This window comes from Leiobunum rupestre, chromosome 1 (genome assembly GCF_980474605.1).
Source record: "Leiobunum rupestre chromosome 1, qqLeiRupe1.1.hap1, whole genome shotgun sequence".
Lineage (NCBI taxonomy): Eukaryota > Metazoa > Arthropoda > Arachnida > Opiliones > Sclerosomatidae > Leiobunum > Leiobunum rupestre.
In genome coordinates this window covers 60,809,679-60,825,836 of record NC_143384.1, presented here as the reverse complement: position 1 = coordinate 60,825,836, position 16,158 = coordinate 60,809,679, and the positions used below count along the sequence as shown (strand labels likewise).

The 16,158-nt window shown below is 34.6% G+C and overlaps 1 protein-coding gene across 1 annotated transcript in view; it reads left to right on the top strand.

Annotated features, from left to right (window-relative positions):
* The window catches only part of LOC149963463 (protein O-mannosyl-transferase Tmtc3-like), a 146,670-nt gene that overhangs the window by 88,798 nt on the left and 41,714 nt on the right, over positions 1-16,158 (top strand). Inside the window, exons 4-7 of the mRNA XM_090180503.1 lie at positions 8,705-8,786; positions 13,133-13,232; positions 14,122-14,237; positions 14,903-15,054. Of these exons, the coding sequence (XP_090036629.1) occupies positions 8,705-8,786; positions 13,133-13,232; positions 14,122-14,237; positions 14,903-15,054 (450 nt within the window). The remainder of the gene's footprint in view (positions 1-8,704; positions 8,787-13,132; positions 13,233-14,121; positions 14,238-14,902; positions 15,055-16,158) is intronic.

The window sequence follows — 16,158 nt, the reverse complement described above, 5'->3', positions numbered from 1 at the left end:
TTCTTTGGTTTGAAAGCTAGTTTTGACCAATATAATTGATAGAAACTTGCCATGAAAACTTGTTTCAAATAATAATTTAATCGTCTCTAGCTTAGTGCAAAAACCATTTTTGTAATTTTTATGTACGAACTTGTAAGTTATTTTCGATTCTTGCACAAAAGAATGAGCAAAATTAAGAATTTTGCTATGACTGTATAAAAGATATCTAGTGATTTTCGCAACAATCCGTAGTGCATAAGGTTATCTTGTCATACTCAAAGAATATCAATAAAATATCAAACCATATTAAATGATTAAATTTACAAAATAGCAAAATTTCGAAAACTATTTGGAATTGGTTTTTGAAATTGATTTAATCTGAACAGAACTATTAAAGAGAATGTGGAACGTCACAACCCAATACATAGACGGGAAGTCTTATCAGTGAAAATTGTTAACAATTTTCATACGCGACGTCTTGATTCCGATGAGTGAAATAAAAAAGTTGGTCCTAGGGTACCTAACAATTAAAACGTCAAATGTCGGGCTAACAATTTTTTTATCTTTTACTTAGTCTGTCAATTTGCACCTATTATTGTATTATATTCATTCATACTAATATTTCTTATAATTTTTAATTATTCTTTTATATAATTTTAGCAAGAATGTATTTATTTATATTTAGGAAGAATGATTATGTTGCGACAATCGCCGGGCACGTTGAACGCCTTTCCCCCGTCTCGCGCGCGGGGGGGGGGGGAGACAAAACGTCACCGGCGTTTGATTTCCATCGCGTTAGGTGATGTAAATTTTAAGCAGCCAATGAAATACCGGGACTATTCGTTTTATTTTAAGCGGAGGAGCGTACTGGGGGGACCAACGGGTGGATTGAGAGAAAGGCTAAAAACCGTCTCGACATAGATATTCTCCCTAGGTATAAATAAATACATTCTTGATTTCAGTAAGTTACATTATTATTAAATTTTAAATTTAATGTTGCAGCAAAAATATATTTATGATCAATATTTTAAATTTATTTATTTATTCAAAAATGGCCTACAAAGCTAAGAACAACTTATGGTTAGGCACAGGCAAATTACAATTTCTGAGTAATGAGATAAGTGATACAATATTTACAGTTTTCACATGAAGGAAATAAACAGGATAATGAACACACTAATGGGCATGTAACAGAGCTCACGATTAACAGTTTTTCTTTATAAAAAACAAAAGTGTTGCCTAGAACTTCCTTCGAGAGCTGAAATATTCGTTGCACCATAAATACTTAAGCTTGATACGCGAGCATTTTCTCTGATGAGGCACCAGTTTCAACAAAACCATTAACTTCGTCTTAGGATAATGAAGAACGTACGCTCATTCCATCAAGTAGTAACGTACAATTTCTATCTTGCATATTCATAGTTTTCACTTACTGGGCTAATGCATCAAAAACAACATCACTAAATCCAGATGTAAATTTTATGTCTGATATCCACTGCCTTAGAAGCCATGGTGTTAATAATGCAAATAATCTACATAAGAGTTTGTACGAGCTTGGACTCGTATATTATATTGCTAGAGCCATTTGGTTTTCCTGGCCAGTCCATTTTTTCTGTGAAACTTTTAACTGATTATCAAAAAAATCAATTGATTTATATTTGATTTACCTGATTTAATCTCATTTAAAGGTTGATTTAAATGCACAAATAAAGAAGGATAATTTTTAAGGTAGAAGTTAATTATTTCATGGTGAGAGAGTTCATTTAATTTATATAATATCAGTGTTATTAAACTTTCAAACCACAGTTCAATTTGAAAAGTAAAAAAGCGGCGATAATTTAATTACCTTTTAGTATCTTTTGGAAATTGGAAAAATGATTCACTACTTTGTTTAGCCTTGGCAATTACACAATTTATGTATGCGCATAATGCGTACTTTTTGTAGACGGTGGTCTTGCCATTTTTAAACATAAACGATCAGTGATATAAATTTAAATTATTTCAAATTAAATTTAGAAAATAATTCCAAACCAACAACGTTAAAAGTTTAATGAACGTACACGAAATGGACCAGGAGTTAGTTGATGAGTCCACGGCCAATTTTGATCACGCGCTGTTCGAGCTATAGCGGCCAACCCATTCGCCGAAATTCCGTGAGCAAGGATTTTCCCGCTAGAACGAACGTGGCGCTGAACTCATACAGTTTTTTTATTGACTTCAATGCAAAACGCTTGTTATTAACTCGTCTTATACGCTTAATTTAAAATATCACATATATATCGGCAACTTTTACAATTAAATGGTAATAATAATAATAATATAATACAGTTTTATCCAAAGTAATTGCGTAAAAATGACAATAATACAATTTTAATACGAAAAAGTTTGAATTAACCGCCTTTGGTCTGTATAAAATAAAACTATTCTAAACAAAATATTCCGCTAGGGGCGCTCATCTCATACAGATATCTTTGGCTCGTAGGTTAACATAGAAATTTCAACGAATAGGTTGGCCGCTATAGCGCGAACAGCGCGTGATCAAAGTTGGCCGTGATGAGTCAACGAAAGCACGCTGACTTAAAACTGGCGTTTTCTCGGGGACCTCGAGTAAATACGATACGTGTTATCAAAATTTCATGCCTCGAAAACAAGTTGGCTCGTTAGGATTAATGTCGCATATACCTCCTTAGAGCCTTCCCGTCTATGAAATGGATAGTCTATAGTCACAAAATGTCGTCCGTCGTCTTGCCACAAATTGTCACACTTAGTGTGACTTTAATAGAAAATAATAAAGTTTTATTGAAATCTCCTCCTCTTTGTCTTCGAAATGAAATAAGCCTCGTGTCTCAACGGCAATCGAATCCATATACAGGGTGTTTCAAAAGGTTATGCAAAAATTTGAAGAATTTGTAGGGGGTGAGTTGAGAAGTATGCCTGTTTTTTTTTTCATTTTCCTACTAGCCCCTGCAAGTAGGCTGCAACAAGCGCAAAACCAAGCAGCAGGGACTTTAATTACTGTTTAAGTTTACTTTTTTACGCTGGTTACCTCGATTTGTTTTTTTTACCTATCACACGAACCCAAACCTTAATGTTCGCATTTCCCCGCTGCTTGATGCAGCCTACTTCCAGGGGCTAGTAGGCCACACATTGAAGCTCTCTGGCGCTCTTTTCACTCATCGTAGGAAAATGGGGGAAAACAGGCATACTTCTCAACTCACTCCTACAAGTCCTTCAAATATTTGCATAACCTTTTGAATTCCTAAAATCACCTACACTGTATCTGAAAATGACTTTATGAATTTTTCTGTAAAACAAGCATTTGGATTTCGAGAAAACTTTCGGTTGGTAGGGTGGTCTCGTGCATAAACACGCAATCTCTTTGTTCAGTTAATGAATGGTGAGTTAAAAGTTTCTCAATGTCCCCTACTTAAGTATATCCAATAAAACGTTTATCCAATAGTTGTATTCCTTTGGTACTGGCAAGTATTTATTTGTTTATACGTTAGGCAGAATTACTTCATGGTTAAGATGATCCTTGGGCTTTAATTCGCCTATTATAGAATAATAATACAGGACGTTTTTTTGACTATGCTAAGATCAGTAGCTGATTTACTGAAGGTGGGGCCCTAGACAGATTTTGTACGAACCCTGCACGATAATGATATGTTTTTCTCTTAAGCCCAATCAGTGATACATCCATTGATTTCTTTAGTGGTGCGGCCTTCTGTTGGTGGGGGCCCATAGGCCGGTGCCTAGTTACTGTAGGCCTAGTCCCTAATCAGGCACTGGCTTAGACGCCACTAGGGCACCATGGCCTAGTTTAAGTTTTAATGGCTTTAAAAGTGCCAAGGGTATTAGCCTAGCTGATTATTTAGGACCAATGAGATTACACGATAAGGTGGACTGCTGGAAAATCTCCAAAAATCGTCACCGCTATCATTCTACGCACGTATAAATACTGATCCTTTTCGGACACAAAGAAGCGTAAAGTTATATACAGGTGTATACTATACAGGTAAAAATAAATCGCCGTCATAATGATCCTTGTCAATTTCCGTCTGCACGGCGTATCTTTTAGATTTCCCGGCTGCAAATTATGAGAAGGCTATATTTCAAAGAAGTCGCGCGTACATCGTCAGACGGAACATTTAGGGCAGGCCTAATCGATGGCTGGTATTTAGCGTGCGCTGCCTCGTGACGGTGTCTCCGGGAACTTAAGGAAATTGTTCTCGTGGAAGGAAAAGGAGAATCGTTAGGAGGAATAAATATTTTAAAAGCATTAAAGACGTCGAAGGGATGTTTATCCGAAAAGGACAAATGGTCTTTCCGTCTATTACTTACGAATATCCGAGTTCAAAAATAGCTCAGCCACGGTCATTACGCGCACCATCTGTGTTCCGACAAATTAGATATCAAGCTTGTTGTTATCATATCTCCACGAACGATGTCGCCACTTCGATTTAATGAAAACGCTGGGAAAATTACTAATATACGTGGCGCCATCTTTGGCTGATTTAGCTACAACAAATACCTTCATTGGGAAACAGGATGTTTTGGTCAGGTAGAAACCTTATTTCAGTTTTTATGAAGTACTTGCCTTCACTATTAAGTAATATATATTATTATTAATTAATGAATATTAGTTAATATTCATATTAATAAATCTGCCATTTTTATTTATCTTTCATCCTAGATTATTTAAGATTTTGCGGGAAGTCCCATACTAGGCTCCAAAGGTCAAGTGGTCCAATATATTAACTCTTCAAAATATATTTTTTGTAATTTTCCAATACCCAAAACTTTTAAAATTGCACATTAGACGTATAATATTTGATTTGAAGTCAAAAAATAATCAATTTTATACAATGAATACACCCGGAACCAAATATTTCATTTGAAGTAAAAAAATTATCAATTTTACACAATGAATACACCCGGAACCAAATATTTGATTTGAAGTCAAAAAATAATCAATTTTATACAATGAATACACCCGGAACCAAATATTTGATTTGAAGTAAAAAAATAATCAATTTTGCACAATGAATATACCAGGAACCAAACATATCAGTATAAAGATATAGCTTTGGGTATTAAAAAAATGCAAAAATTTAACTTCTAACAGTGGGACCACTTGACCTCATGTGCCATAGATTGGAACCCCCGCAAAATATTCAATTAGAAACGACCCATGGTGGCACTCTAGAGGTGAATTCATATGCATTCGCCACGACGCCCAAAACCATTTTTGTGCACCTTTAATTTCGCCGCATAATATTATTGTGTGTATTAGGACACACGACGACGATCATTTGGTCTGGACAATACTACATTCCAATTTTCATTATTTCAATTTCAATGCTCGTTGTAATAAATTTCAATAGAAATTTAAGGAATTTTAATGTTAAACAGTAAACCGTTTAAATTATTTTAAGTTTTTGTGTCCCTTAGTAGGATTTTTAGAGGACCTTAACCTTTCAAGGTAGTCCATGGTCAACTTACCTCTAGCGACACCATTGAACCAAATTTGTATATATATGAGCTAAGGCAGACCAATAAACTAAAAATAACTAAATCTAAACTGAACCGCAGGCTTAACTCAGTGTTTCATAAGGGAGAAAATTTATTCAATTCCCTACAATCTGACCATATCAAAACTCAATCAGCCTTCAAAAAATTTCACGAGAATTTGTAACGAACTTTGTGTAAGGTTTTTCTAATTTTTTTTTCCTCTATTGTCATTATTTTTTATTTATTTATTTATTTATTTATTTATTTATTTATTTATTTATTTATTTATTTAGCAGCCGATAAATGAACTAAGTCTCTTGCTCTTTGATGTTTTCTAAAATTAGCTGTGTTTTTTACTAGATATGTTTTTATAAATTTATTAACCGGGCTTAAAAGTCTGCAAAGACTTAGCCCTGCCCCTCTTATGTACTTTTCAAAAGAGTTAATTAAAGAAACATTATTATTATTATTATTATTATTATTATTATTATTATTATTATTATTATTATTATTATTATTATTATTATTATTATTATTATTAATGTGGCAAAAAGTGGTAAATACCGACATGGCGAATAATACTTTTACTGGCGAATATGTCAAATAGTGGAAAATAATAAGTTTTAATAAAAATTAAAAACATACCAAAGAAAAAATATAATTATGCTATTTTAGACAAATATACTGGATTAGTTGCCAGGTTTTGGGCTAGACACTCAATTATAGCCAATCTAGTTTTTCTTTTGGCTATTTTTCAACGATATATATATATATATCCTATGTATCCTTAAGGTGTTTTTATGGTTCTTTTGTGAAAAACTGACACATTATCTCACATGTAAGTGATGCTACAAATCTAAAAGATATTATTTACATCATTTGAGTACATTTACTGATTATTAGTCACTATTTGCCACTTTGTGCATAAAAGTGACATTAGGTAACACTGCTGCTAACCCGTGCTTCAACTACCATCAATATCCCTAGCTTCTATTAAAACCTGCTGGCAGAAATGTCCAATTAGGTGATCCAGTAAAAATATGGAACTTCCTACCTCGAAAAAATGACGATGAATTATCTAAAATGAACGTTACATTGTTTGCTGTGTTCGTTTCTGAACGATAAAAAGAAAATTCACACGAGAAAAAATAATCTAAAAAGAGTCCGATCTCTATGGTTACCAATTTCACTTATTTCGTACTCCCTATTCTCGATAAACTTTAAAATAATTGAAAAGCACAGGGGTCCGAGGACAGAGTGTGAACTAGGGCTGTGCGAGTACTCGAACATCAACGAATACTCTGCCTTTTCTAAGGTCGATTACTCGAACTCGACCTCGAATAAGTGATTGGAGAATACTCGTCTGTTGCCGAGTACCAAAAAATTATATAGTCGGGTACCCGATTACTCGATTAAGCTGCTCTCTAAACTCGTAGAGTATTTTTTTTAATATCCTCGTTGCTTCAAAGTTCAAAGAGGGGTTTTTACAACTTTTTGGGAGGCAATAAACGGTACCTGATGTGGAAATTGTGGTTAATTAAAATTAAAAAAATATTTTCAGCGTTTAAAGTTACTTTATACTCTTTTTAAATTTAATTTCATAACTTGAATAAAACCAGCTCCTAATCAAGAACTCGATAACCCGACTCGTTAAAAATATTACTAGGGTATTGTTTTTAGCTACTCGACTCGAATAAGAGAAAGTTTCCCTTAATGAAGTACTCGATTACTCAACCCGTCTTCATTAATACTCGACTCGAACAATCGGTTAAAAAAATTTGATACTCGATAACCGACTCGATTGCCTAAAACCACTAATCGCAATCGGAAATATATATTAGATTATGTGAACCGTATACGATAATTTGCAGGTTTATACACTGGTATTAATATATGCACGATTATTGAAAACTTAATACACTTATGTAAGGAATTATATTAACAGAGATTACGTTGTATCCTATTCTGCCGGTAAGGGTTGTGTGAAGACAATCAGTTGGCTGCTCGTAGCGTCGTAGGCATACGTCGTATCTAAGCCCCGCCTTAAAGCAGCCGCCATGATATTAATTGGACGTCACAGATAACGATGCAAAATGCCACACGATCCTGCGAAATAATCACGTAACCGCCATAGGCGTCTTAATGTCATGGCCGACGAAAACAAGCCACAACTACGAGCACGCTATGAATAGGTGGATACTTCTAGCTTGTTCTGGGTTTCTGGAGTAGGGTAAGAAGCGTAACCCTATGACGTCATCTTACTCCTATTCTGTGGTGGAAAATAGTTCGAGTCGGAGTAATTTTTTTTCTTCAAAATGGTTGCCTTGGCCATATAATAGTCGAGGGGCAGGTCACTTCCTTGATTAACGACGCACCCCTCAAAAGATTAAATCCGATTTAATCGTGATTATTTTGATTAAATTCAATTTAATCACGATTAAGTTGATTAAATCACGTTTAATCATGATTAGAATGTTTAAATCTGTTTAAAATGATTAAATCCTGATTAAAAAAATTATATCGTGATTAGTATGAATAAATCGTACTTTTGTTTTGATTTTAATGATAAATTCTCGATTCGACCGATTATATTGATTAAAGCGTGATTAAAATGCTTAAATCTAATTAAAAAGTTCAGATGATGATTAGAATGATTAAATCTCGTTTAAATCGTGATTAGATTTTTAATCTTGATTACCCTGATTTAATCATTTTACTATGATTAAGACGCACCCAAAATGGAAGTGACCTGCCCCTCGATAATAGTAGAGAGATTTTGGATAAGCTGGTGAGTTTATCAGTTAGCTGTCTTAACTCCTGCTTTTGAGGAGGTGTTAAAAATGTAGCCCCAATATCTGACCTTGTCGAATAATTCACGGTGTATAGTAATTATCTCCAACAGAACAAGCGACTAATTCAATTTAACATAAAAGGAGTACTCCTATTGTTCCAGAAGAAGCTTAAAGTATCCACAATCTCAAGCTCCCTCAAGCGGTAATTGAGGGCTTCATATTTTCTGTTGTCCTTAGAATTGTGTACATTACTACAGTCTTACAGTTTAAGTTTTGGCAAAGTTTATTTTTAATCTTTTACGCTGAACTCAAATATTCCCGCATAAAATTCTAATCAACGTTATTGGCAAAACTTGAGAAATTCTTATTAGCGAATGGGGAAAGATCAACACTGACAGAATTTTTCTATTTACCAATCACAGGCTCTGTTTACTTCTTCTGCCGAGACGAGCGAGCCTAATAGCGTCTCTTCTCTTCGCTGTTCATCCGATTCACACGGAATCTGTAAGTTCCCTAGTTCCATACTCAGAATCTCCGATAACGGACTCGAACATTTATTTTATTTTTAGTCGCCTGAAAGCCAAATCCACATAACCGTTTCTCATTTTTATTCGGCCATTTTCATAAATATTGTTTTAAATATTTGAAGGTGAACGTGCTTTATTCCAAGTTCATATTTTCGCGAATATTTCGGATATTTCACTAGTATCTCCTTACAGCAAAAGTCACGTATCGTCGGCGTTAAAACAAAACGACGTATCTTTTCGTTGGCCTTTTTGAGAAAAATGGATTTTTAATTTTGCAGGGACTTGTGAAATCGCGTGTTAGGTTTTTACAAGCGAGTTAATTTTATAGTTAAATAATTTCGTTTCAATATGGAATTTATGAGGATTTTAATTTAAAAATATTTTGCTAAAGGGGAATTTTTAGAGAAACGTGGTTTTGCCTCTTGGAGCTGAAAATAAGCAAGATACGTGCTTTTGCGCGAAATGCGTTGTGAATATCAAAGATACGTTTAAATGTTTTCTCGATTTAGAAAAAGAAATTCAATTGCAAGCTATTAATGTTTTTAATGTTATATACGTAAATGGGGGTGTAGAATCTAACGGTAATAGTTAGTGTAGGGAGCTGTTGGCTCGATCTCGTGGCATGCAGGGCTTGCCACCACCCTCCTACGCATTGTAACCCGGCCACCTGAATTAAGGGCTTCAAAAGTCGCATGATGACTTAGGCCTAAGGTGGTGCCTTGGGTATTAGCCTAGCCTAGCTGTTATGTCAATTTTGACAAAACCACGTATCTCAAGTTACGTGGTTTTGTTTTAACGTGCTTTTGTTTTAACGGCGACGGTATGTCATTTCGGTTTGCATAGAGATGACTCTACTTCAAATAAATGTAGAAGAACACTATCAAAAGCCTCCGCTAGAAATTCAGTCCGCTAGTAATCGCTCTGCAGTAATATTAGAATAAAGTAAGGTTAAATCAAAAGTGTATAATATACCTCGTACGAGATAAGTACACATGAAACATGTTACTTCGCAGGCTCGATGCGGATTCCATCGGTAGGGGATATTCCAATTATTTTGTTACAGTAAACCCACGCGTTCGATTCCACCTTGTGGCCCTGGGTGCAAACTCGGATCCACTCCTTCCGCGTTGAGTTTGCAAGCTCTCCCCCCACTGGTTTAAGGGGTTTTCCCCCGAGATCTTCGGTTTCCCCTTCCATAAAAACTTGTTAAGGTTAACGGTAATAGTGAGTGTAGGGAGCTGTTGGCTCGCGTGGCGTGTAGGGCTTGCCGCCATCCTCCTACGCATTGTAACCCGGCCACCTGTTTAAGGCATTAAAAGTCGCTAGATGACTTGGGCCTAAGGTGGTGCCTTCTAAGGGTATTAGCCTAGCTGATTATTATTATGTATATTATTATTAATACATTTCTTGACCATGTAAAATGTTAAAAATTACGTTGCTCAGGAATATGTACTAATTAATAATTAATTTTCCCGATGTAACAGTTTCAGACACTCGCCATATTGAAAAATCAGCGGCAACCTGCGTAGGTACATAGTTTCAAGCGAGCAACTTGAGTACTAAATTGAGATAAAGACTTACACTACTGGTGAAATATATTGTAGCACACAAAATTGAACTACAAAATATGTAATAGGCCAATTTAACTTAATTTGGTTCCAATAAAATGTAACCCGTCAAACAATCGAACTCAATAAATTGATTGTCCGAAGCGTGTGTAATCCTGGCATCGGTAGTCCAATAGTAATGGCTTTGAAACGGTAATCCAAAGGTTTCAGGTTTGATTCCTGCCCGAGATGGTATGTTTTTCTCAGTCACTATAGTATGGAAATATGCGCAGAGGTGTTCCTTGTTTTAAAACAAACTTCTATAAATATATTTTTATTCAATCGAAAAGATTTTTATATGAAGATAAAATTTTGAAGCTAAGCCTAGGTCGTAAGACTGTAAACGTGGTAAATGCGAGAGATTAGAACTGGAATCGGACTTAAAAGCGACACCGCGTGCCTAGTTACATCCTTTTATATAATCCCTGTTCGTAAGATTTTTAAATCTCTACTCAATCGGATTTAATACGCTAGGTGTTGACTGCGCAAACGACATCAATCGTAGCATCCATGAACTAAACTACAGTCGCCATTTACTTAAAATACTGAGCACTTTAATAGTTTTGGGTAACATGGATTTTGAGTATATAAGCAGACAAGATGAAAACAGAATACAGAATAGACAATAACGTTTTTATTTATATTTAGTCAGAACACAGACCACCTACCCCGAGAAGGACTCGCATCAACCTCGAAAAAAATCTGTCTAAAAATGGACGCGGCTTTTTTCTACAGCAAACAAAAAATATGCGCGAGAAAATTCTTTATTTCACGAAATAAAAATAAAAAGTCGTGCACGAGCCAGCTTCTAACAATATATTTTGTAATTGTCGCACGTGCTTGTTTTGTACCTGTAAAACTGCCTCAACTTGCCGTGAGATGGCATCATATTCTAGATATAAAGAATTATTACTAGCAGTGATGTCCCTCTTGGGGTAAGTGGTCTGTGGTCCGAATAACTATGTTGAGACGATTTTCACCGTTGCTTCCAATCTATCCCATGCTCGAACAATAAGCCCTTTCCCCCATAAGTAAAAGAAAACAGTCCGGCGCTTCATTGGTTCCATACAACTGACGTCATCCGATACGATTGAAGTACACGCTGGTGACGTTTTTCCTTCCCTCTCCTCTCGTGCCGAATGAAAATTCGATCATGATGCTGTAGGTCGTCTCAACATAGTAATTATCCCAATGGTTAAATAATGATAAATCCCGGACGTGACTTGTAATTTAAAGCAAGTGTCGGCTCTAGGTGAAGTAGCTCTTTTTTCAACAGATGTCGTTAGCGTCGAAATCAAAACAAGATGCTGAAGCTACATTTTGACCCAAAAGGCGGGACATAAATGTATGCTTCGCGTGGATTGGCTCATTTGTAAATTGGTCAATAACTTCAATTATAGTAATTGTTTACAATATACTTTATTTGGGATATATAATTAAGGTTAAAGTTCACTAAGTAGAGTAAAAGTGGTCTAAATATGATACTCTATAATGGCTCTCTGACGACGTTATTGTTTCGGTATTTTGAATTTCAGCTTCCGTTCCCATTAGTAGATGGCTCCACGCTCTCCGCGAAAGTCATATTTTTCGAAGATTCGGATAGATCCATGGGCATCTCTAATAACAGGGGCCTTTTAATAATACAGGTGGCAATGATAGAGCCGACAGTTGCTTTAACGCGTAAGAAATCGGTCATCCACTAAAAGATACAGGCGGCCATTTTAGTAGGGGGCAAAAAGGGGTAAATAAAAAAATTGGGAGCCAAATCAAGCGGAAATTTCCGGTTTCCCGAACGCCATCTAGTGTTGACTAGCTCGGAATTCGGATATAAGTGGCGGTTGTAATTCGAAAATCCTGCCATGTTTGGCCCCCATTTTTAGATTAATTTCAACGATTCTAGGAAAGTTTATGTTTAATATTATATAATTATATATATTATACTTATTATAAACTTAGTATGTATAAAACTAAGTACTTATTTAAATAACCACACTCAATATGATAGATGTGGATAAATATTCCAGGATATTTACTACGACGACTACGTGTATTATTTTTGAAAACTGTTTTTCCTAATAGGGGGCAATAGTGGTCGGGTGTTAGCGCTATTGGTCGAGTTTTTCACATCGAGTCATGTCCTGGATTTATCATTATTTGATCCATGATTATCCCTAATGTGAAAATAAATAAATTTGCAATATAACCTACAGTCTAAACAATTTGCTCAAGATCTGATATTATTTGGCCAAGGTCTCTATCAATTTTTGAAGTCCCCAGTCAGTTTTATAACAAGAAATGGCGGAAATCAGGAATCCATACGTCTACTTGGAATTCTTATCGCGGCAGATTTTCGTCTCGATGTGGCTGACGGTTTTTTTGACGTCACTATGTTAACTTAACAAACAACGACGTGAGAGGGGAGTGCGCGCACAGGGATTTTTTTTCTTGTAGGCGGGGCCAAAGCCGTCAGAGTGATACAACCATACGTGATACGCCAGATAAGTATTCCAAGTAGAGGTATGGATTCCTGCCCATGATTATCCCTAATGTGGAAATAAATATGTTTGTGATATAACTTACAGTCTAAACTATTTGCTCAAGATCTGATATTATTTGGCCAAGGTCTCTATCAATTTTTGAAGTCCCCAGTCAATTTTATAACAAGAAATGACAGAAATTGCTAATGCATGTGTGATGAAGAATGTGTTGGTTGCAGGTGACAGGGGTGGTGGGAAGAGCGGAGCTACTTTCAGCAGTTTGCTACTTGAGTGCCTTAATATTTTACATACAGAGAACAACTAAAATCAAAGAACCCGGTGCGTATACGATGGTCAATGATGAATCTGCCAAGGACAGGTCACTATGCTTAACGGTGTCCTAATGAACATGATTAAATTGTATAAAAAAATTATCACTATTAAAGGATTCAATAATTTTTCATCATTATGTTATTAAAAATATTATGATTAAATTATTCAATAATTTTATGATTAAAATCTAGATTTAATCGTTCAAATCTAGATTTATTCGTTCAAATTTAGATTTAATCATTCAAATCTAGATTTATTCGTTCAAATTTAGATTTAATCATTCAAATCTAGATTTAATCGTTCAAATCTAGATTTATTCGTTCAAATTTAGATTTAATCATTCAAATCTAGATCTAATCGTTCAAATCTAGATTTAATCGTTCAAATCTAGATTTATTCGTTCAAATTTAGATTTAATCATTCAAATCTAGATTTAATCGTTCAAATCTAGATTTATTCGTTCAAATTTAGATTTAATCATTCAAATCTAGATTTAATCGTTCAAATTTAGATTTAATCATTCAAATCTAGATTTAATCGTTCAAATCTAGATTTATTCGTTCAAATTTAGATTTAATCGTTCATAATTAAACCCAAATTATCATGCTTCAATACATTTAATAATAATATAAAAATTTTAGTCGTGATTTAATCGGATTTAATCATTCTAAGGTGTCTTAGTAATTGATAGTGACCTGTCCTTTGGAAATCTGCTTATAAAGGTCGACTACATAGCTGTGCTGTTTTCTCTGTGTCTCTCCTGGAAGCTAGCTGACTGCATGACACACTCACTATGTGAGCAGCCAACTACCAGAGTAAAGTCAAGAGTAAACAGAACAATTATTTAGTCAACCTTTAACGATGTTCTAACAGCGAAGTCTTTTTGTTTTGGCAGGATGTTTCGAGAACTGGGTTCCAGTTATATTAGCTATTATTGGTACGCTTTGTAAGGAACAGTGCCTGACGGTTTTACCCTTATGTGCCATATACGAGCTTATTCTTTGTCTAAAGGTACGACACTTATTAGGGCACGTTCACAAATTACCTAATGCACTTAAGGGAAATAGTTACTAAATGTTACAGGGGTTATGGGTCACTGAATTGTGTTACGTCAGATATCATAATTCCATACCGAAGCTAATATTTAATATTTAATTTTTTTTTAAATATGTAATATTGGTTTTTAAATATTTAATATTTGTTTTTAAATATGTAATATTGGTTTTTAAATATTTAATATTTGTTTTTAAATATTTAATATTTGTTTTTAAATATTTAATATTTGTTTTTAAATATTTAGTATTTGTTTTTAAATATTTAATATTGGTTTTTATATATGTAATATTTGTTTTTAAATATTTAATATTTGTTTTTAAATATTTAATATTGGTTTTTAAATATTTAATATTTGTTTTTAAATATTTAATATTTGTTTTTTATTATTTATTATTGGTTTATAAATATTTAATATTTGTTTTTTAGGAATGTATTTATTTATACTAAGTAACAATTAAAATACTTAATATTGATTGTAATTTGATAATTTTGAGGATTCTATGGTCTAAAAGTCGATTTTTCGCGTTAGGTAATTTGTGAACATCCGTCATTATTGAACTGCAGCTTGCTAATTTGTGAACCTAAATCATTTGGTACCTTTCTTTCCTGTTGGCGTGTAGAGTTGGAAACCATGGAACGAATATCTCTACAAACAGAAGAAGTTGTTTCTGCTGTCGAGTGTCGTGAGGTTAGGCATATTAACATTCGGAGTAGTCCTCATAGTCACGTTTAGATACTGGATGATGGGTTCGAAGATGCCAGTTTTCAGTAGGTAAGCTACCATTTCTTTCACATTTATATTACTTCCGGGTAATCACTCAGTATTGAACTGCATTAATTTGTTAATCGATGTGTAATCACTTCGTACTAACCCCGTAATTACTCTGTAAATACCCCTTAATAACCCTGCTATCACCCCGTAGTAACCCTGTAATCACTTCATAATAACCCCATTATTACTAAGTAATAGACCCGTAATCACCCAGTAATAACCCTGTAATCACTTCATAATAACCCGGCAATCACCCCATAATTACTTCATAATTACCCCGTAATTACTTCATAATTACCCCGTAATTACTTCATAATACACCAGTAATAACCCCGTAATATCCATGTAATCACCCTGTAATAACGTACGTTGTAATCAACCCGTACTAACCCTGTAATAAATTCCTAATTAATCCTTAATCACCTTGAAATTGCCCCTGTAAATACCCCGAAATTACCTCGTTATTATCCTGTAAAATCGGTAATCACCCGGTAGAAAAACCCGTAGTAACCTTGTTAAAAACCTGTAATCACCCTGTAGTTACCGCTTAATCAGTCTGTAATCATCATAATCATCTGTAATCATCGTAATCATCTGTAATCATCGTAATCATCTGTAATCACCCTGTAAAAACCACTTAATCAGTCTGTAATCACTCTTTAAGCACCCCAAAAAATGTGAAGTGGTAAGCCCATCTCAAATTTCGTTAGTAACAGAGCTCTCATGAACCCTATATTAACAGCCGTACACTTGTCCATTAATTGTTATTAAGCACGTACAACAAACCTTTTCCACCACTGACAAATAAATATTACGATTGGCCTATCCATAATCGGTACTATTTTTACGTACTGTGTCTGTGTGGTCGACTTTAAACGCCAAATTCAAATTTAGCCAATTGATCCGATACGACCGGCCACTTCTCTAATCGAGTAACCTCTCTGAGATACTAAAGGTTTAGAGCTATTAATTGCGTTAGTTATGCAAATATTTGACAAGGGTGGCGTGTCAGTTCCACTTATATTCATGACACGTTCATTTCAAGTTGCACGATAATATTAAGTAGTCTTTAATCAAACCACAGAACTTCGGAGGCGTGAGAAA